Genomic DNA, 22,571 nt, shown 5'->3' on the forward strand with positions numbered 1-22,571 from the left:
TCCTGTGATCAGGGCCCCTCAGTTGGCTTTTCGTCGGCCGGGTGCAGTCGCTCCTCTTACTGCGGCGCCTGTGTCGCGCTCAATACCGAGGGCGGCATCAGTTGAATCTTCGGCGGTTCCTTCTCCTATACGGGCCGCGCTTCGGGATGAGGGGCCGTCGGGGGTCGTGCGCCCTAGAGCGGAATCGTCATCAGATGGGGAGGAGGAGAGGCCGTTGATAAGGCGTAGGGTCGCGTTCGCGCCGGCTCCTCCTGTGGTAATTAATTTGGACTCCCCCCCGGCGGACGAGGAGAGGAGTGCGGCTGCGGCGCCTGCCCTTGAGGGCGGACAAACACTGGGGGTTGCCCCGGTTGGCTCAGGTCGTAATGATACCGTCGCTTCGGCGACTCAATTGGGGATTCCAGTCGCCGAGATGGGAGGTAGTTCCTCAGCGGCTGCTAATGTGGGTGAGGCAAGCGCTCCTTCGACGGCTGCGGCGGATGCTGTAGGGGGTGAGGATGAGTCTGAATCCGACTTGGATCCCGACGACGTCCGTATGTTCCAGGAAGGCTCCACCAATTCAGCGGTGCGCGCAGGGGGCGATCTCGCTTCATCGAGGTTCCCACGGAATTGAACTTATTGCTCCAAGGGGAAAGCTTGGTGTCGCAGTTCGAGCTGCTATGCTCGGAGGCCGAGAATGCGTCGTTGAGGGGCGTTACGGATGTCGGACTGATGAATGAAGTAGCCGTGATGGGCTTGAGGGTATGTACTATTACGTCGGTTCGCTTCTTCTTTGCCTTAAGTTTATTCTTTTATTCTAATCGTTGTCTTTGCCTTGCAGTCTTATCTGTTGGAGGTGGAGAGCATCCGTCGAGCCAAGGTCCGCTCGGGGATATTTTTGCGAGCGCTGGAGAAGTATCGCCGCTACCGAAATCAGTGCCGAGATTTGCGCATGCGCTTGAGGAATGATCCTCGTAGCCGGGCCTTGGTCGAAGAGCTGGCGAGGCGGGAGCTTCAGATGCAGCAAATACTTGGCAGGACGAGTGCTCTCGAGGAGCAGCTCCGCCGGAAGGATGAGGAGCTCGAGGCGGTAAAGAGGATCGCAGCTGAGTGCGAGCACCGGGGCGAGGCCAAGGCGGCGGAGGCCGCTGCGGCATGGAGCGGGAAAGTGACCGCGTTGGAGGGTGAAGTCGCGGCATTGAAGCTTCAAGTGAGGGATGCTTCGTCGAGGGCCGGGGCGTTGAAGGAAGCTATCCGCGTGCACGAATCCCAACAGGCATTGGAAAGGGATGATGCGGCCTTTAGAGAAGCGAGTCTCGAGGAGCGGATTGGTGTCTTTGAGCAGGACGCCCAGGTCATGGCGGACCGGATCGCAGCCTTAGAAGAAGAGAATCAGCGGCTACGGGATCAAGCCGCTTCTTCCAACCAGGCTCGAGAACTTTGGGTCTTTGCCGAGGCCCAACGCAATGTATATAAGAGTTTGTGGGAGGCTGGCGTCGTGACCGAAGCTGCTTTCGAGGGGGCGCGTCAGAAGGCTCGTGAGGCACGTGCCGACTGTGGTTTTGACGCGGCGACGCCAGAGGCTGACGCTGGTGCAGACGGTGGCGCAGACGGTACCGAGTAAAAAGATGTTTATGCATTTTTTCTTGTCTTGTTCGCCGTTTGGCGTTTAGGTGTTTCTTGTTTTTTTTTTAATTTCTTGTATTGATCGGCCTTGGCCGGGTGTAAGCGGGGATGACCCGCGATTGACTTTGTAAATATATAAATTTTCTTTTCCATTGCCTGCCTTGTGCTTGTTTTGTGTCACTGTTTTTCTTTCGTTCTTTAGAGTTTTTGTTGCGCTTTTTGTTGACCGTTCACGTTGGCGGCCCTAGTTGAATTTAGATCGATGACTTTAGTCGTGATAGAATCGACGACCTTAGCCATAAAGGCAACTTCGACCGTCGTCGGGTCGTTTACCCACCGCAGTCGAATCTAGGTCGACCGTTGGCGGCGATGGCCTTAGCCATAATATAGTTAATGGCCTTGCTTTTTCAACTCGGTCCGGGCGAGTCTTAGCCGTTATTTGGCGATAGCGGCGCTTAGCCTTAGTCCTAGTTCGGACGCGGTCGAACTACCAGTCGTGATGGTAAAAAATGCGGCCTCGTAGTTTGACCGGGGCCGAACTTTACGTGGCCCGAATCTTAATTCGAGTTGGGAGAACTTACTTGAATGGCGAGGGTGCCTATCCTGCGCTCCGATTTGTTGGAGGTCGGGCTTTGCTTTCACAGATGAAGGCATTTGGCCTGAGTCTCGGTTCAACTGTGGTTGAACTTGCTAAAGTTGAGGACGAAGGCGTCCATCCTTGCAGTTCGAGCGAGGTCGAGCTCGTTGGATTCAATGGCGAAGGCACATAGCTTGAGTCTTGGTTCAACCGTGGTTGGACTTTGTTAAATTTGGTGGCGAAGGCACATAGCTTGTCTTGGTTCAACCGTAGTTGAACTTTTTGGTGAAGGCACGTAGCCTGTCTTGGTTCAACCGTAGTTGAACTTTTTGGCGAAGGCGCATAGCCTGTCTTGGTTCAACCGTAGTTGAACTTTTGGTGAAGGCGCATAGCCTGTCTTGGTTCAACCGTAGTTGAACTTTGTCTATTTTGATGATGTAAGGCTACGAGTAGGCCTGAGTCCGGTTCAACCGTAGTTGAACTTTTTGGTGAGGGCGCATAGCCTGTCTTGGTTCAACCGTAGTTGAACTTTTTGGCGAAGGCACATAGCCTGAGTCCCAGTTCAACCGTAGTTGAACTTGTTGGTGAAGGCGCATAGCCTGTCTTGGTTCAACCGTAGTTGAACTTTTTGGCGAAGGCACATAGCCTGAGTCCCGATTCAACCGTAGTTGAACTTGTTGGTGAAGGCGCATAGCCTGTCTTGGTTCAACCGTAGTTGAACTTTTTGGCAAAGGCGCATAGCCTGTCTTGGTTCAACCGTAGTTGAACTTTGTCGATTTTGATGATGAAGGCACATAGCCTGAGTCCCGGTTCAACCGTAGTTGAACTTTTTGGTGAGGGCGCATAGCCTGTCTTGGTTCAACCGTAGTTGAACTTTGTCGATTTTGATGATGAAGGCACATAGCCTGAGTCCCGGTTCAACCGTAGTTGTACTTTTTGGTAAAGGCGCATAGCCTGTCTTGGTTCAACCGTAGTTGAACTTTTTGGTGAAGGCGCATAGCCTGTCTTGGTTCACCCGTAGTTGAACTTTGTCGATTTTGATGATGAAGGCACATAGCCTGAGTCATGGTTCAACCGTAGTTGAACTTTTTGGCGAAGGCACATAGCCTGAGTCCCAGTTCAACCGTAGTTGAACTTGTTGGTGAAGGCGCATAGCCTGAGTCCCAGTTCAATTGTTGTTGAACTTGGTTGATTTTGATGATGAGGGCGCGTAGCCTGAGTCCCATATTGTGGGTATTGAGTGCTGAAACTCGTTTCTGATTCGAGACCTTGAGCGGCTTATCCGTTGTCTTCCCAACCAGGGTATATAGGCTGTCCTGAGGCGACTCTCAGCTCGAGATATCTCCATGCCGGTTTCTGACCGGAGCTCGTGTGCCTTACAGAGACTTTCCCTTAGGAAGAGAGGGGGCCCCTTCTTCTTGTTTGCACTATCTCAGGTTGGAGAGAGAGAGAGGACTTAGATCTTGATTTGAGATGTTCGAGTTCCCCTTCGAGTTTGGCGCTTCTTTCCTTTTGGTCCAGGGAAGAACTACGCGACTTTGCTAGGAAATCCCCACAGACGGCGCCAAATTGTTTGCTCAAAAGTTATCACATATCTTATGAGTATAAAACAATATAAATAAATCACGGGAAAATCATAGCAAACCGTAGTAATCCGTTGGACCAAATGAAGGAAACAAAAATTAATACTCAGGATTAGGGGGAGAAACATTAGAAACCTTTATTGATAATATTGATTTGGTCTGCCTCTCCATGGAGAGGTTCAGAGCCTTACAATGGTGTTCCTCTTGCCCATAATTTTGGGTATTGTTGTCCCTTTTTTCTCTCTCAATAGTGGTCACGAAGAAGCCCCCCCTTTCTAGGGTTCCCTCTCTTGGTATTTATAGCTGTGAGCTTCGTGAGCTGGCAATAAGTGGCCGTGACCACGTTGGGATTTCGCCTTTATGGTGGCGGATAGGCCATGGCCTTGTCGATCGAACCAGATGCGGGCTGAACATCGTCAACTCTGAATGGTCGTGCCACTAATTAATCATGAATTAACTTAAAACGGGATTAGCCTCGTTAATTATCGTGGGGTCGAATTCTGACCCATACACTTTTACTAAGAGTTATGTTGGTTTGGTATCATCAAAATTAATATGTGAAACCTTTAGGCTAACAGAATGGATAATGAATTTAACTCCAAAGTTTTGCTAGTTGTCTTACCATTTGTCATGATTTCATCTGCACTACTACTACGATCGTTTTCCTACCTCTTAATTATATATGTAGCGGTCTCTCTCTAGATCTCTTTCAATCATGCTAGTAAAAATGTCTATATAATAATTATTACGTAGAATAAGGTAATTGAAGAAGTGAAAAGAAATGATCAAAGAGTTAGATAGTTTCCCATTAGTACACAATTAAGGAACAACTCACCGAAAGGATACCTCAAGAGGCACCAATCTTACCCGGCAAAGATTTTATTTGTGTGAAGCCACGTATGAATAGAACGAAAGATGCTGAAAAGAAAAATGAAAGAAGAAATCAAAATTTCCCTTGAGATAGGACACGGGCAGCACGTCAGGATCAAGGTAAGCATAGAACTAGTTTCCGTTCAACGTCAGAAGCGTCGCTTTGGCCGAGTGGTTAAGGCGTGTGCCTGCTAAGTACATGGGGTTTCCCCGCGAGAGTTCGAATCTCTCAGGCGACGCATACCTTTTTATTTTTTAATTTTTTAATTTTTTTTATTTGGTTAATAATTCAAAATATGAACTACAAAATTGAAATGTTTTAAAACCCATATTGGGAGTTGACAAGTTCTTTCCACCCAGCAAATTCTCCTATGCTATGGTTCTCCTCTAAGCTGCCCGCTCGTCTGCCATTTCTTTCTCCAGTTAGTAATATTAATCCAATGAAGAAACCCCATTGCCTAAAAAATGACAGAAATCACGAAATTACTGTCCAAAAACTTACCACCAAAACCAAAGCTTCATCATCCAGAGCCACAATCATTAAAGTAAAAAACAAGCCCAAATCAAAAGATTCAAAACCCAACTCAGAATCTCAAGAAAACCTCCCAATCCCTCAAATTAACACTACCCTTATAGCTTTCTTGAATAAAAATCCAATCTTGACCCAAGATTTTTACCAAATTGATGCACTTGATCTTGCCCCTCGTTTGCTTGGCAAGTTCCTTAGGAGAGATGATGTTGTTCTTCAAATAACTGAGGTTTTTAATGTTATTTCTGTTCTTCATTCAATATATTTGACCTGCTTTAATGTTTGTCGAATTTGGTAATTTGATTCGGGGTTGATGTTTGTGTTGTTAAATGAACTTGTTTGATAGGTCGAAGCTTATAGGCCAAATGATTCAGCTTGTCATGGTCGATTTGGCAAAACAGCTAGGACTGCTCCTGTTGTAAGATTCTTAAAGCTTCCATTTTTTAGTCATTCGCTTTACATTAGTGGTGAATGCTGAGACAAACAGTGTGTGTTCACATTTTTGTTGCAGACATATATAAGTAAATGAACAAGAATGTGGAAACGCTTTAATAGCTTAAGCTTTTAAATGAGCGGTTCACTCGAGTTTGACATTTTCCTTTTTCATGATTATCTAACATTATAAAATTTATGCAACTTAATAGATGGGCTATGTTCTATTGCGCATGTACTTGTTCAACAAGTTTTAAAGGGAATCAGCCCGCCACCTCATTATGTTGGAGCTGGAGGTATGATGTGCAGAGTCTGTCATCAAATATATTGCGGTCACTTACCCAAAGAAAATGTTATTGCTGTCCTGCACTAGGTATTATATTGGTTAACTTAAACCATGTGAAAGTTAACACACTGTGTATTTGAACTTGTGACTTGAAGTTGGCACAAGTCTCCAGACTTCTGGAGTAGAATGTAGGGTGTAGTTGCTTACAAGAAGAAATTAGATTGTTTTGTGGTGGAGAAAACATTTACAATCATGATTTTTTTGCTCTATGTCTGAAGTATAAAACTGACGTGGAGTTGGACATATCCTTTTGTGAGCACTGAGCACAGTGAGTGTGTATTAGGTTTTGGAGCCATATGAAACATTTCAATGTGTTCTTTATAACTGAATTATTGTTCATTTTTTTGTAGCACTGTGCTATGACATCTATTAGTATATGTTATAGAGCATATATATTGGGGGTGTCTTCTAGATTTTCTAATGATTTGTGATTGATAGTTTGGTCCTGGTGGTCATGCATATGTCTACCTCTGCTATGGTTTGCACATGATGCTCAATGTTGTAGCAGATAAGGAAGGAGTTGGAGCAGCTGTTTTGATTCGCTCATGTGCTCCCATCAGTGGTAAACTGAATTCCATACTGTTATACTCCTACGTTTTATAGTTTTAAATTTGTTCCCCAATTCAGTTTGATATGTTCTATTTGATCTCATTAGTCCCACTGCAGTTCGATGCATGCATTCCTCAAAGTCACTCTTCACTCTGCGAAGTGACATCTCCTTTTTTATCTTTTTACATTTGTTGCATTCGTGCACCTCGAGAAAAACAATTAAATGATAGTATAGGTGTAGCTAAATGTATCTAATGAAATATTACTCTAGCAACTATAGTTCTTGACTATTCTGGTTCCTTTAAAATAATTAACTAAAACTTGTCTGGTTTAGTTGATTTCATCAACCAACATCAAGCTATGGCCAGGGAAGATAAACATCTGATATAACTGTTTGAATATCGTGAGTTTGATCCATGAGTTGGAGTTCCCATGCTTGCATGACAAATGGAAAGCAAGGTTATATAGACACACATTGAAATTGAAGCACACTGCACTCCAGTTATGATGATCTTCTCTCTCAAGTTCTGCGTTCTTGGACACTTAGACTAGTTTATTGTTTCAAACGAAGTCAAAATACCATTTAGGGTTTTCTTCAATGATAATGGATTAAACACTGCAGGTTTGGGTACTATCCAGCAGCGTCGAGGTTTAGAAACTGAGAAGCCTATTCTTCTTGCAGGTCCTGGAAAGGTAAGTTATGACCTGTGTTGGGTTATACAAACTTAAGTTACTTGTTTAACGCCATCATATTGAACAAACCTTTCTTAAAGATTACCTACTGTTTAGTCCCCTTACTTGATCTATGTCTCGTATCAAAAGAGTTTGGCTTTATGTTATTGAATTTAGCTTGAACCTATTTTATTTGGTTCAAGGACAGTAATCTCTAGTATCTCCTATTCTGCCTTTCCAGGAATCCTTGGGAGTTTTTTTATGCATAAAAAATTAAAACAAGTACTATCGAGTACAACTATGTTTTCACTGGCTAAGAGTAATATGAGTTTCAGATGATAGTTGTGATATCTGACATTTTGGAATATCATGTTCAACGGAGTAAAATCATTTGAAGGTATAAATTGAGGATTCTTTCTGTAGTGGCTATATGATGAATTTGAGTTTTCAGTTTATTAACTTCCGTGATGAGCTTCTTGCATTCTTATAGATTTATAGAGGCCCTCATTGTGAATCTCAACTGTAGCTATGGAAGCATACAATTTTAGTTTATGGTCATCTCCATCCAAGTATTTTTCATTTCGGTGGAAAGGCGAAATGCAATTGTCTCTACTTGAATTCCATTGCTTACATTTAGAGAAGCATACTTCTAAGACTTCAGTATTAGGAAGATATTACTTGCAATTTCTGGAAGCTTGGAAATCGGTTATACAAGCCTAGTAATTGACGTCTTTTTGTAGGTTGGTCAGGCATTAGGACTATCAACAGAATGGTCTAGCCATGCTCTATACACTGCCGGTAAGCATTCTATGGTTCCATCTTCAAATTTTAGCTACTAAATGAAACTCCGCGCCTACTGTATACATATGACAGGCGGTTTAGAACTCCTAGATGGGCCAGAACCAGATGAGATACTAGTTGGTCCAAGAGTTGGTATAGAGTACGCTTTGCCAGAGCATGCTAATGCATTGTGGAGATTTGCAGTTGCCGGTTCTTCATGGATCAGTGCCCCTAAAAAGACTCTCAGACCTCTTTAGCACATCAACAACGTAACATGAATCCGCCACCACCACCCACCCAGGGGGGGGGGGGGGGGGCGCAGAAAAGTGAGAGAAAGTAGTCAAACAGTTGTCTATTGTACAGGATTTATAGTCCATTCTCTCAGGTTAACCACTTTTTTGTGTATATCTAGGCTGACTGCTAATATCTCAATCGTGTTCTTGGTTATGTGGCATGCAAATATGCCACATTGTGTGGGGTTATCTTACCTAATTAGTTTAAAAGTGATTTAACTCGATTTTACAATGATATTCTCTCTGTTCCAATATATGTGACATAGTTTGAATAGGCACGGATTGTAAAAAAGAAATAAAGAATTTTGCAACTTGTGGTCTTAAACATGTCATAGCATTTGTGTGGGAAACTTTTAAAACTTGTGGCGTTAAACATACTATAAAATTTGTGTGGCTATAAAAGCTCTCATAAAGAATAAAATGAGAGTGGCAAAGTTAATTATTTTCCAGTATACAAAATATGTCATTTTTTTTGGAACAAACTAATAAGGAAATGTGAAACAAGAGGTAGTAACTGTTTTGGTTCACTAAATCATCCTGTCGAGGGATCCTAACTTACATAACCAAGAAAATCCAAATCAGTATATAAAACATTTTTGTCTTGTTGTGAATGGGCAATTGAACTTTCTGCAAAAAAAACATTTTGAGTATAACCTTTAAAAATGAAAGGAATGGTTGATTGCAACAAAGATGCTTGATGGCAAGACAAAACTATATAAGACCTATCTTTTCGTCTTTTTCGTTGATTTCATTTAAAACTACTGAATATTAGATTAAGAAAAGCAGGAAAGGGTGGTCCTGATGATTGCTGGTTGGGCTATCAATTCATTGAATTGTCTCTGTGTGAATATAGTATGTATATATATGTCTTATATGACAGTTCTACTATTATAGTTTTGTGGTAGCCAACAAGTATGGAGCTTTTCATTTGCCGAACGCTTTATGTGCTTACTTTATAGCTCAAAAAAAGGAACACAAAATAAACTCTAGAAAAAAAGAATGCACCCAAAATCGACTGTCAATGAAATGGATAAAAATCATAAGAAATTAGAATTTTCAAAGTTACTTGATACACGTGCTAGTCGGGCGAGGGCTGATACACCTTGCCCCAAATGGTGTTACGACTAACCGCTTAGTCGATTTTATGCTAAATTAGAATATATAAATGATAAGCAGAACGAAAATATTAGGTATAATTATAAAAAAGACATCGTCTGTTATTATAGTAATTTGTTCCTTTCTTCAAATGTTGACATGCTTACGAAAAATACTCCTTAATAGCAAGTATTTGGGTGCTAGAAAATTTACATTCATATTTGCCTACTGAGGCCTGGTTCAAGTCTTCTTATTCTGAAAATATTTTTTGCCAAATGGATGTATTAAACAACCTATACAGATGAATGAATCTTTGAGTTTGAGATAACCAATAAGCTAAAAAGCTCATTTATAATTTTGTGATTATGTTGTTGAAAGAATCTATTTGGTCTAAATTAGTTCAAAGTTGTACCTACCACATCTACCCAAATGAGAAAAAACAAGAAGGATGAAAGAATACATGTCGAGCTAATTAAAAAAAATAGCAGACTAAAGTCCCCACTCAATAATTACTGGTTCACTGTTTCTCTCATTTTGTCTTTTCCACAAAAAAACTAAGTCAAAATGGGTATCTGAACTTGTACCACTATATATGGTATTCTTAGCGTAATTTTAACGTTGCTTCCTCCCTTTGATTTTCTAGTCTTTCAACTGTGTCTATACAGACCAGAGACTAGACTCGCCAAGTCAGCAACTTACAGTGTTTAATCTTTGGCTATTTAAGTAGTGCAAATACAAGTATATCATCTAAGTTTAGAATGGCTCCTGGAGGTGGTGCTAGTTGCAAGGAAATTATAGAGACGGCCAAATTTTACAAGTTGTGACACAACAAATACACAGCTTGAGAAAAGTATCACATTTCTTGGTGAAAAGTTTCGAAAGTCTTCAATTCATGGTGTTCATGAGTTGCTTGAGTGCCCAATCTGCACAAGGTCCATGTATCCTCCAGTTTACCAGGTTAGTACTCTTTATGTGGTTGTTCTTTTCTTTTCTTATAACGGTTGTGTCTGGATTAACTTGCGGACACTTAGACCGTTTTAACGTGTAGTCTCCCACTGGTACAGTTGCCGGGTGGTGATTTGTGTGGGGGACTGATTTGTGTGGTACCCAATTTTCGCTCTAGAAGAACCTGGTTCTTCTAGGTATACTTTCTACTACTGTTTGCGGAATTAAAAGTATATAAAATAAAGAACACAGAGATTTTTACGTGGAAAACACCTGGCTCAAAAGGTGAAAAAACCACGACCTATTACTCAGTAGGATTTTCCCAAACTTCCACTAAAATCACTGAGCCAAAACAGCATTTACAAAACTCTTTGTAAACCTAAGGATTAACTCTAATCCCGTTGTGGCAACCAGCCTCTAACTGCTGCGACAACTTCAAGTTAACTCTAACTTGAATACTCAAATTACCTATTACAATTGCTTCTAGATAAAGCTGAAATGTACAATATAAAACACCTACTACAATTGAACTAGAAATAAAGAAAGACACATAAAACTCTTTATGGAGCTGGTTCTTCAATCTGGTTCATGTAGCTTGAGGTTTGCACACTTGAATCACACACGAACTGCTTGCAAAAAGCCTTGCTATTTTGCTCTCAATTCACGTTTAACTTCTGCGTTTTTTGTGCAACACATTTAATGTGAGAACATCCTGCAATTTATAGAGTTAGTAGATGAAGAAATAACTAGAGTTCTGATGCAACTCTTCCTTGGTGGAAGAGTTCTAGTTGATTTCAACTTCTAACTCCTTCCCTATCTTGAATTGTGTTCTCTTTGATTAAGGACTCCTTCTCCTTATCAATTATGCAACCTTTTCGATCAGGAGTACACCAAGTTAAGCTTATCTCCTTCACATGCAACCCACATGCTTGAATCTGCCCGTTTTTGTGAACCTGAGGGATGGACCACTGGATGGACCTGGTTCATGTCTGAGTTCCTTTGTCAGTCTTCAAAACTAACCTATACTTGGGCCAACAAATTCCCCCTTTTTGATGATGACAAACACTGTGCTTTTCATACACTTAGGCCCTGCCAGAACTCAGCTCAACCATCAACACAATGTTAGAAATATTTTTCCTTTATATCACTTATCATCAAGGACCAGGTACATTAGGTTATAAACATCACTGTTCAAAGTGTAAACATCACTTGTTTAAAGCACAACCTTTTTTCCCCTTTTGGCATCATCGAAAAATTGCATAAAAAATGTGAGATAACCAGATTTTAAAACTTACTCATAGCCACTGGGGCTACTTCAAATGCAATCATGAATTAATCATCATAGATCAAGCTAAGAATTTTAACCATCAAAGAAATATAAACAAACAGTTAGAGCAAAATACAGTGAATTTATTGATGATTGATAAGATTCTACCACAAAGCATAAGAAGAAATAAAAATACTGAAAACATGAGCAAAAGAAACAAAGTCCCGAATTGGGTCACTGGTTGATCTACACTAGGTTAGGATTTAAGGCTTGGAAGAGGTAGGGGCTGGGTTATTTGCTTGGAGAAGTTTCAGCATGTCTTGAAGAATTCCATCATTCTTCTCCTTTTCCCTTGCAAGTTCAGTTATGAGAACATCTCTCTCAGATTCTACCTCAACCAATCGTGTCTTCAGCCTTGCTATCTCAATATCCTTTGCCTCACTCTCCTGTACCAAGACTCTGACTTTGCTATTGATAGGTGTCTTTTTAGATGAACCAGGTTCATTAAGAATGACATTGACTTCATAATCGCAAGCAAGCAGAGTATTAACCCCGAAATGATCCTTGCTTGTACCTTGAAATGTGCAAGCACAGTTGTGAGAATGAAACCATAGGGAATGACATGAGTTTTGGTGCCATTGATAACCTTATCAGTAGGTCCAGGAGGGTTTCCTGTTCAGATGAAACAGGTTCATCTATATTTCTCAAGTTGAACCTACCCCTCAGCAGCTTCCCACTTCCCCCTGTTTTGCTCACACTCTCTTCTATTTCAGTAAATTCCTCTCCCCAAACAACCATTGCACCAGTTTCTTTTGTTCGACCAACAGGAGTGGGTGAAGAATCAACCACTCTTTTACCCTTTCCCCTCACAGCACTCCTAGCACCCTTGCTCTCTTTTTCTTTTTCTTTTTTTTTTTTTAAATTTTTACCACCAACTTCTCCAGATTTTGTAGTCTCAACACCTGCTATAGATCCTACCAGTACAAATCTATTCTCTAAATTTGCAGCCACTTCAAAAATTGTCTCAGGAGTAACTTTAGAATTAGAAGATACCTGTTCAGTTTCGGAATACCTACTTTCTTCCCCCTTAGTAGCAGACTTAAATGAATCTTCAGATTTCTGGGATTCTTCTTCCCTACCCGCTTTCAATTGCTTGTTTATTTTCTTGATCTGCTCTCCTTCAGCGACAATCTTACGAGCCATCATCTTTACTCTACTTTTCTTAGAGATTGGTGTTGTAGAAGGTGTGGAAGTGGTTTCCTGTGGTGGTGATGAAGGATTTTCAGAGGTGTTCGACATATCTGGGCTAGGGTATGGAAGAGAAGAGAATTAGATTGTGTTTGGAAGATGAAAGAAGAATGAGAGTTTTTTACGGCTTGAGAGAGATGAAGTAAGGAATACACTAAACCTGATCAATATACAGGAGAATAATTTATGAGGTAACTATAACTTTTCAGACTCTTAGAAGTTTAATCAAACTAAAATTCAGCTTTAAAGAGACGTTGGAGTGTATCCCTAGAATCTAGGTACTTCCGTTCGATTGGGACTCTTTTGAATGGGACTGGTTCACTTGTAACGGATAAGTCCAAAAGGAGTTTGGTATTTGGTAGGACTCTACTCATGATCCAAATATAGTTATTTCAAATTATGCAGAGTGTAGAAAACATACCGTGTTATCTTGATGAACCAGGTTCTTCACTGATAATTCTCTTGTGTGAGTCTAAATTTACCAAAATAGAGAAAATATCGTTAGAGATTAATGAGTCATTTTAACACATGGCACAAGAGTATACTATGTAAAGTATGAGACTGAGCAAGATTTAATCTACTTATACACAATTTATAGACTTTCTAACCAATATTTTTTTTTCAATTTTTTTTTCATTCCTTTTTTTTCGTAAGCTTGAACTGGTCCTTTGAGGTGATCTTAATCATCCCTAATTCCAACTTGTTCCTCTCAAAGTGATCTCTACTTAAGGCTTTTGTGAAGATGTCAGCAATTTGCTTGTCAGTAGCACGAAATTCCATAGTGATCAAGCCTTTCTCATAGTTGTCCCTCAAAAAATGGTGTCTAACATCTATGTGCTTAGTTGTCTTATGATGAACCGGATTCTTAGTCATACTAATAGCACTAGTGTTATCACAGAAAATAGGGATGCAACCAACTTCAATACCAAAATCCATCAACTGCTACTTGATCCACAACAATTGAGCACAATCATGAAGCAGCATCAACATACTTAGCATCAGCAGTAGATAAGGCCACTGAATTTTGCTTTTTAGTAGCCCATGACACAAGACATGAACCAAGGAAGTGTGCCATACCTGAGGTGCTCTTCCTATCCACAAGGAAGCCTGCATAATCAGCGTCAGCATATCCCACTAGGTTAAAATTACTACCTTTTAGATACCAAAGGCAAAGGTCAGTGGTGCCTTTCAAGTATCTCAATATTCTCTTTACATTAATCAAGTGGGACTCCTTTGAATTTGCCTGAAATTGAGCACAAAGACCTACCTTGCACACAATGTCAGGTCTGCTAGTAGTGAGATATAAAAGAGAACCAATCATTCCCCTATACAACTTCTGATCAACAGATGAACCAAGTTCATCTATATCCAATTTCGTGGATGTTGCAATAGGAGTGTCAATTTCTTTGGATGTTCCTTCCTGGTTTTGTTACTGAGGAATAGGTTCATGGACAGGTTCCCTCGAGGTTTGAGGATCAGTTCCTCTCTAGTCAGTTCCCCCTGTCATGTTGCCCTGGGTGGAGGGACCTGTTCCATCACCTGTTCCTTCCTGTGATGCATCTTCAGACTGGACTGTGGTTTCACCATTTGAATTTCTTATCAGCCCAATCTCTTCATTATCTTGCTCCTGCCTCTCAGAAAGAATGTTAGTTTTAAAAAATAACATATACAATTTTTCTACACACATAGTTCTTTTATTGTATATCTTATAAGCTTTACTATGTGAAGAATATCCCAAGAATACTCCCTCATCACTTCTGGGATCATACTTACTTAGGGAGTCTTTGCCATTATTGTGCACGAAGCACTTGCATCTAAATGCCCTAAGATGGGATATATTTAGCTTTCTCCCTTTAAGTGACTCATAGGGAATCTTCTTAACAAGAGGTCTAGTCATGCAACTATTTATGATGTAGCATGCAAAAATTCAGCAAACTTAGCATTTTTCAAATTCGGTTCCATGATCAGACCTAATTGATACAGTATGATTACCTAGTTGTTTCTAAGTTTTTCTAACAAAAGAAGTAAACATGTCAAATGCTTCATCTTTAGATGTTAAAACCAATGTCCAAGTAAACCTAGAGTAATCATCAACAAGCACCATCACATATCTTTTACCACCTCTGCTTAATGTTCTCATTGAACCACAAAGATCCATATGGACCAGTTCCATCGTTCTGGTGGTGCTTACCACTTTCTTGCATTTAAAAGAGGATCTTACCTGCTTCCCCCTTGCACAAGCCTCACAAACTTTGTCTTCCTTGAACTTGATGTTAGGCAGCCCTATCACCAGGTCCTTGGAGACTAATTTGTTGAGTTGACTCAGACTTGCATGTCCAAGTCTCTTGTGCCAAAGGAGGGGATCATTGTCCAAGACACTTAAGCAAGCTAGTTCATTTTCTGAGAGAGTAGACAAATCTACAATGTAAATATTGTTAACTCTTTTTCCCTGCAAAACAATCTTATCAATGGTAAGATTAATCACAAAATATTTAGTAGTGGTGAATGCTACCAAATTACCTTTATCACACAATTGTGATACACTGATTAGACTGTACTTTAGGCCCTATCCAGTAGACATTCTCAATAGAGTAAGAATCAATCTTACCTACCTTTCCAACCCCAATGATCTCACCTTTCTTCTCATTTCCAAAGGAGACATTACCTCCTTTGAGGTTCTCAAGTGAAAGGAACTGGTTCTTGCTTCCTGTCATATGCTTTGAACAGCCACTATCCATGTACCATATTTGGCTGCTCCCCTTCACTTGGACCCGCAAAAGGAAATCAGGGGTTAGTCTTAGGAACCCAAACTAGTTTGGGTCCCTTTCTATAGGCAAAACGGTGAATCAGATTCTTTTTAGCCCAACTTGGCAGCCTATTTTTCCTTGAACAAATTCTTTATTCTTTTGACTAGCCTTTTCTTTTGCAATACATTCACTTTTATAGTAGACCAGTTTTACCACAGTGTGTGCAAATTTTGTTCTCAGAAAGTGTGAGGTACTTGCTTTTGGGATCCCACTTAGGTGCAGGGGTCCCGTAGCCAAGTCCTCTCTTGTTGCTACTATGGTGTTCGTGTAGCCATGAAAGTGCATCGGAGGACCTATTCCATTTACAGGTTCTGTCTAGCTCGTGCTTAACCTTGTTTAGATCCTCCTTAAGGACTCTTATCTGCTCATCTCTTTTGTACAACTCATCTTTCATTTTTCCTACATTTTCTTCTAAAGTGAGTTATGTGTGACCAGTATTCTTTTTACCAGTTCCTAATTTCAATTTTAGATTTTCAGATCTAAGCTCTAGGACAGTGGTGTCAAGTTCATGAACCTGGTTCTTTAACTCAGCATTTTTACTACCACTTTCACTAGCCCTAAGTTCCAGATTTTTGTACTTAGCTTTCAAAATCACACACTCCTTAGATAGCTGTTCATTTTCATTGTTTAGATCTTCAGATTCATCAATGAAATCCAGGAGTAACTCAGATAGCCTTTCTTTAGACAAAAATTTAATCTTGTCTTTGAGATGAATTATACTTACCTCTGATTCCTCATCGGATTCTCCAGTTGCCATAAGTGCTTGTTCATCTCCATCTTCACCCTCTGAGTTCTCATCTGAGCTTTCTTCCCAAGCAGCAACCATAGCCTTTGTTGATCCTTTGTTCTTCTTGGGATGAACCTGTTCCTTCTTCCTGTTCCTTCGTTCAGCTCTTTCCTTCTTCCATTCAATTTCCCATTGAGGGCAGTTTTTGATGTGGTGATCAGTCTTCCCACACTTGTAACACCCCTCATTGGTTTGTTTTTCAGGAACCCTTGGTTTGATGTAGCTTCCACTTCTTGAAGGACCATTTCCTCTCATTAGGTACTTCTTGAACTCCTTTGTGATCATGGTCATTTCATCCTCCTCTAGATCAGCACCTTCAGTGATTCTGAATGCCATGCTCCTTTCCTTCTTGGGTGCATCCATCTTCATGGTTTGCCTTCTAAGTTCATAGGCAGTGAGATTTCCAATTAGCTCATCCAACTTAAGAGTGACAATGTTCTTTGATTCCTGAATAGCTGTGATTTTGCTTTCCCAAGAAACTGGCAGAACCCTTGTCAAAATCTTCTCAACTTTGTCTTCTTCAAGAATAACCATTCCAAGAGATTTAAGTTCATTTGTTAGTGTTGTGAACCTTATGTACATCTCCTGGATGGTTTCTCCTTCCATCATGGTGAAATTCTCATATTGAGAATATATCAGTCTTCAAAACTAACCTTTACTTGGGTCAACATGTCTCCATATACAATTAGGATACTAAGTGTAATCCAAGAGCACAGAAAAGAGTGTTTATATGTGACTAAAATAAGAATTTGCAAGATTTCTCTAATTTCTTTCTTTCCAAACTATCCACCTGAGTGTAGAAGGGATAAACTCTGAAACTCTGTTTCTTTGTTGAATTTCGAGCTCATAAACATATATTTTACTACTGTTATAGACATTTAAACATGTTGTAGAATGTTGAACAAACTCTAGATATCACCTATAATGAAGAAGTTTATTACTTCTAGAACAGATTGCTTGTAGAAGACCTATAAATATAGCTTTATTTGCTGATAGATAAGCACTTGTATTTTATATTCCAATCTTTTTATCTCATATTATATAATCCATGTAGTGTCCAAATGGTCATACGCTATGCACCAATTGCAAGACTGGAGCACATAATTTCTGCCCTACTTGCCAAGTTGAACTTGGAAACATAAGGTGTTTAGCCTTGGAGAAAGTGGCTGAATCATTGGAATTGCCCTGCAGACATCAAAATCTTGGCTGTCACAAAATATTACCCTACTATCGGAAGCTTAAACATGAACAACGTTGTAAATTTCGGCCTTATGATTGTCCATATGCTGGATCAGAGTGTCCCATAAAAGGGGACATTCCAACACTCATGTTACATCTTATGGAGGACCACAAGATTGACATGCATACTGGATGTTTCTTCAATCATCGATATGTCAAATCAAATCCAGAGGAAGTTGACAATGCAATATGGATGCTCACAGTAAGTCTCTGCTACTTTTAACAGTTAGTGGTAAATGCTGTTTTTATGCATCAAATGCCTTGTTTATCAACTGATGAACTTCCACATTGGAATGGGAGGGATAAGTTAGGAGACAAAAAAGGGTGAGTTTAGGAATTTAACGGTTGAGGCACCTTTTGCGTTAACTTCCAAGGGGACAAAACCCTGAGGCCTCAAAGGCTGGGTCGGAGCAACAATACCTTGATAGTTGGGCTTGGGTCGTTACAAAAGCCTTACATTTCTATGTTACGGCTCCCAGATTGCAAAATGACATCTTTTACACAATGCAGGTTTTCGACTGTTATGGAAAACAGTTCTGCTTGCACTTTGAGGCATTTTCACTTGGTATGACACCAGTTTACATGGCCTTTCTACGATTTATGGGCGAGGACACTGAAGCCAAAATGTTCAAGTATAGTCTAGAAGTTGGTGGTTTTGGGCGTAAATTGACATGGCAAGGTATTCCTAGGAGTATCCGAGACAGCCACAGAAAAGTTCGCGACTGTCAAGATGGACTTATTATTCCAACAAGCTTGGCACTTTTCTTTTCTGGTGGGAATAATGGACAAGAGCTTACATTGAAAGTCACAGGTCGTATATGGAAGGAGCATTAGAGAAGTTAATTAGTAGTATCTAGGCAATTGTACAGTCTCAATTTTTTCAGAAGATCATAAGTATGTTATACTTTGCCTTTTTGCATATGTTGTGTATCATCTCTTATGAAAATAGCATATAAGTCATACTCCACTCTGATGTAAAAGGTATACACTACCTAATAATTTGCATGAAATAAAGTTAATTTATTTCTTCTTTTGGTTATTTCTTACCAATTAATAGGAAAAAATTGAACCCGTTGAGAATGATTCTGATTTGTTATGGACACAATTTATTTAACGGATAAGAAGATGAAATTTTTAGAGTGAGATAGGCCAAAGGCAAGATTTGGAAAAGCTGTTTGTCGCTTGATTTATTAATTGAGCTAAAGGCAAGAATTATGTATACTAACACTGTAATTTACCTTGTCAATACATTTGTTATAGTTTGAATAAGAAAAAGTAAAGGGAAAAGGAAAAACTGCATGTATATATACTCGTAAAAATGTGTTGGTTTTTAGCGGTTAAATGAGTCCATGCGACTTTTCCGTTTAAAACAGAAAAATCATTTTTTGCAATCTACCAAAGATCCATAATATAGTAGAAACAGAGAAATTTAGCAACAAAAAAATAAAAAATAAAAAATAAAAAAGCAAGAAAGAGAAATGCAGCCATGAAAAAGCAACACCCTTCTCCTTTTTCTTTGTTTTTCAATCTTCCATCTCCTTTCTGTCTCCCCCTTTTTCCAGATTCATTTTCAAGATAGATTGGTGTTTTCATAAAAAATTTGGTACGTAATATATCTCCTATTTATCATTTTAATATTGTAATTATAATTATTCTGTAAATTAGTTAGTAAAACACCTAAAATAAACATGTTTGGTTCAACGGGATAAAGCACAACGATTTTCTTTTCTCCGGTGCTTCCCTTTCATGATTGTCAGCTTAAATACCCCATTCTTATTGGTTTTTTGTTACATATATATATATATATATATATATATATATATATATATATATATATATATATATATATATATATATATATATATATATATTTATTTATTTTTTTTTTTAAATTGTTGGACCTGTATTTTAAGCAATATCTTTTTAAAATTTTCATAGGAAATTGCTGTGTAGCATATAAAATTTTACTCGGAAGCATTGCAATTTATATGGATTAATAAAACCAGCATTTGGAAGAGAGATTGCGCCTTCCATAATTGAACGACAATGTCGTGTTGTGGAGGTGGAGAAGAAGACGTACACAGTGGTGGTCCGCCGTCTAACCAAAATACAGCCCCTCCCGGAGCCGGCAATCCCTACGGTGGTGGTATGCTCCTACTCGTATCTTTTTTACCAGTACCCGGTGTTTACTCCAAATCAATAAGTACACAGACATGCATCTTGTATATACACTTTTATTATTTAATCATGGTTAAGTGATATATATTATCATTTTAGTTTCAACTTTAAGATTAAATTATTTAGGTTTAATTTAAACACCGGGTAGGGGTATGTTATTTGCTCTCCTACCCTCTCTTTTCATATACTTGAAAGAATTATCTTAGCTATATATAGCTTTATAGTTTTGGGATCAAAACCGCCTATATTAAGCTAGAGCATTACTTTAGAAAAAATAGATATAGCATCAAATTGTTTTTTATGCAAGTTTGTGCCTTATCTACATGAACTAGCAGGATATCGGCGTAACTGCTAAAGTTGCTGCCCTGTGACCAGGAGGTCACGGGTTTGAGCTGTGGAAAAAGCCTCTTGCAGAAATGCAGGGTAAGGTTGCGTACAATAGACCCTTGTGGTCCGGCTCCTCCCCGGACCCCGCGTATAGCAGGAGCTTAGTGCACCGGGCTGCCCTTTTTTGCTTGAAAGGAGAACCATCCCTTTCTTCTCCCTAAATCCAGTATTTTGTATATCAAAGTTTAGCTTTTTTGGTGTTGTAGCCAGTGATAGAGGAGAGCCAAGGGGTGGTGCAAAAACTGGAACTCCGCAGAAAGTTTTACCAATTGAGATACCGGTTGTGCCATTGGATGAGCTAAATAAATTGACTGGTAATTTTGGTCAGAAAGCTTTGATCGGAGAGGGATCTTATGGACGCGTATTTTTTGCTAAATTAAGCGATGGGCAGCAAGCAGCAATTAAAAAGTTGGATACTAGTTCTTCATCAGAACCAGATTCTGACTTTACAGCCCAGGTGAATTTCCTAATAATGGCATTTCTCTCTTCTTTTTGTGGCAAGGACATACTACATGCAATTTACTTTTTCTATCTATGCAGTTATCAATGGTTTCAAGACTTAAGCATGAGCATTTTGTGACTCTTATGGGGTATTGTCTAGAAGCAAACAATCGAATCTTGGTATACGAGTTTGCAGCTATGGGCTCTCTACATGATGTATTACATGGTATGTCAAACTGAACTGTTAATTACTTTTCATGATTGCGGAACTTCACTAATAGCACGCTGCACAAACGACTAATGCTTTAGATACAAAAGGCATCAAATGTGTGCAGATATAATGCAGCATCATAGTTGATTGTTGGATGTTTTGTTGTAGGTAGAAAAGGTGTACAAGGTGCTGAGCCAGGTCCAGTTCTTACCTGGAATCAGAGAGTTAAAATTGCTTATGGTGGAGCAAAAGGCCTCGAGTACTTACACGAAAAAGTTCAGCCGCCTATTGTTCATCGTGATGTCAGATCCAGCAATGTACTTCTCTTTGATGATTTTACAGCAAAAATTGCTGATTTCAACTTGACAAACCACTCTTCCGATACAGCAGCTCGTCTGCATTCCACTAGAGTTTTGGGGACATTTGGCTACCATGCTCCAGAGTAAGCCTTGCATTCTGAGTTTATTATAACTTGCAATCGCACCCCTCCTTATTTTCTCAACGTAGGCTTTCTGTTTACCAGGCTTTATAAAATAACTCATCATTATAGTAAATACAAAGAAATTTCCTATCGACAACAACAACAACAGACCCTGTAATCCCACAAGTGGAGTAGTGGGGTCTGGGAGGGTAGTGTGTGTGCAGAACTTACCCCTACCTTTAATAAGGAAAATTTCCTATCGATAAGAACCATGATAATAATATACTTAAAGCACTTGTTACAAGCAGTAGATAATCGATATAAAGACGATGTCCTTGTGCAGGTATGCCATGACAGGACAGATAACACAGAAAAGTGATGTCTATAGTTTTGGAGTTGTTCTCTTAGAACTCTTGACAGGAAGGAAGCCAGTAGATCATACAATGCCCAAAGGACAACAGAGTCTTGTCACATGGGTACCTTATTATTCTACCTCTTTCTAATTAACTTTATTCATACCACAAATCTACTGATTCATTCTAAAATTTTCTGCAGGCAACTCCAAGACTGAGTGAAGACAAAGTGAAGCAGTGTGTTGATCCAAAGCTAAATAATGACTATCCTGCAAAAGCAATTGCTAAGGTTTTCTTACTGATCTTTGCTAGTATTACTTAGTAAAACTAGTTCAAAGAGGTCTTGGATATCCATTAATCTTTAATGTTATATTTGTCTAACTGTTCACTCCACTTATAGCTTTTATGTATACATTCCTCTCAGATGGCAGCTGTTGCAGCACTTTGTGTTCAATATGAGGCAGATTTTCGGCCAAATATGACAATAGTCGTCAAGGCACTGCAACCACTTCTCAATGCAAAACCAGCAGGACCAGAGTCATAATACATAAGCACTGTCTGCTTAAAATTGGCAGAACAAATATTTCTGAGTCTCAACAAATCTGTGACAAACTATGCATGATTGACGTTCTTGAACTCTCAAAAAAGGGTATTCTTGAGCTATCCTCCTAACCGTAGCAGAAGCATTAAGGTTTTGCACATTGCATCCTCTCTGCTTCTACAGATAGATTGAACGCTGAGGGCCCGATATTTATGATTCAAATGTATCAGTTGTTAATTGAACAACTACTACTCAAACCATTTTCATCGAAATGGCAACTAAAGGAAAACATGGTGTAAATTAGAAAAGAGAACGACAAGAACTTGTAATTGTTGAATAATTATCCCATGTCCTTGTGCTTTTGTTTCAGCTCACTATTTATTACATGTGCAGCACAATTGGTGTTTGAATAGTT

At 39.7% G+C, this 22,571-nt stretch overlaps 2 protein-coding genes, 1 non-coding gene and 1 pseudogene across 3 annotated transcripts; all 4 read left to right on the top strand.

Moving 5' to 3' along the window:
- On the top strand, positions 4,793-4,874 carry TRNAS-GCU. The gene has a single exon. It is a non-coding gene; the product is annotated as a tRNA-Ser (tRNA).
- LOC109233120 (DNA-3-methyladenine glycosylase) lies at positions 4,965-8,471 on the top strand. The gene is made up of 6 exons (XM_019398891.1): positions 4,965-5,393; positions 5,511-5,582; positions 6,381-6,504; positions 7,114-7,184; positions 7,904-7,961; positions 8,037-8,471. The coding sequence occupies exons 1-6, from the start codon at positions 5,007-5,009 to the stop codon at positions 8,198-8,200; spliced, it is 876 nt and encodes a 291-aa protein (XP_019254436.1). The 5' UTR covers positions 4,965-5,006; the 3' UTR covers positions 8,201-8,471.
- LOC109233122 lies at positions 9,861-18,627 on the top strand (annotated as a pseudogene).
- LOC109233121 (probable protein kinase At2g41970) lies at positions 19,090-22,530 on the top strand. Its single transcript, XM_019398892.1, has 8 exons — positions 19,090-19,227; positions 19,563-19,770; positions 20,396-20,646; positions 20,730-20,856; positions 21,010-21,283; positions 21,606-21,738; positions 21,818-21,904; positions 22,040-22,530. The coding sequence occupies exons 2-8, from the start codon at positions 19,671-19,673 to the stop codon at positions 22,157-22,159; spliced, it is 1,092 nt and encodes a 363-aa protein (XP_019254437.1). The 5' UTR covers positions 19,090-19,227; positions 19,563-19,670; the 3' UTR covers positions 22,160-22,530.

This window comes from Nicotiana attenuata, chromosome 10 (assembly GCF_001879085.1).
Source record: "Nicotiana attenuata strain UT chromosome 10, NIATTr2, whole genome shotgun sequence".
NCBI classification, from domain to species: domain Eukaryota; kingdom Viridiplantae; phylum Streptophyta; class Magnoliopsida; order Solanales; family Solanaceae; genus Nicotiana; species Nicotiana attenuata.

What these genes read in the sequence shown, in the direction of transcription:
- LOC109233120 (XM_019398891.1), top strand. Translation starts at nt 5,007, where the DNA reads ATGCTATGGTTCTCCTCTAAGCTGCCCGCTCGTCTGCCATTTCTTTCT. An exon ending in CTCATGTGCTCCCATCAGTG is followed by an intron (nt 6,505 to 7,113) that starts GTAAACTGAATT and finishes TAAACACTGCAG; the next exon opens with GTTTGGGTACTATCCAGCAG. An exon ending in CCATGCTCTATACACTGCCG is followed by an intron (nt 7,962 to 8,036) that starts GTAAGCATTCTA and finishes TACATATGACAG; the next exon opens with GCGGTTTAGAACTCCTAGAT.
- LOC109233121 (XM_019398892.1), top strand. Translation starts at nt 19,671, where the DNA reads ATGTCGTGTTGTGGAGGTGGAGAAGAAGACGTACACAGTGGTGGTCCG. An exon ending in TCTACATGATGTATTACATG is followed by an intron (nt 20,857 to 21,009) that starts GTATGTCAAACT and finishes GTTTTGTTGTAG; the next exon opens with GTAGAAAAGGTGTACAAGGT. An exon ending in CTGCAAAAGCAATTGCTAAG is followed by an intron (nt 21,905 to 22,039) that starts GTTTTCTTACTG and finishes CATTCCTCTCAG; the next exon opens with ATGGCAGCTGTTGCAGCACT.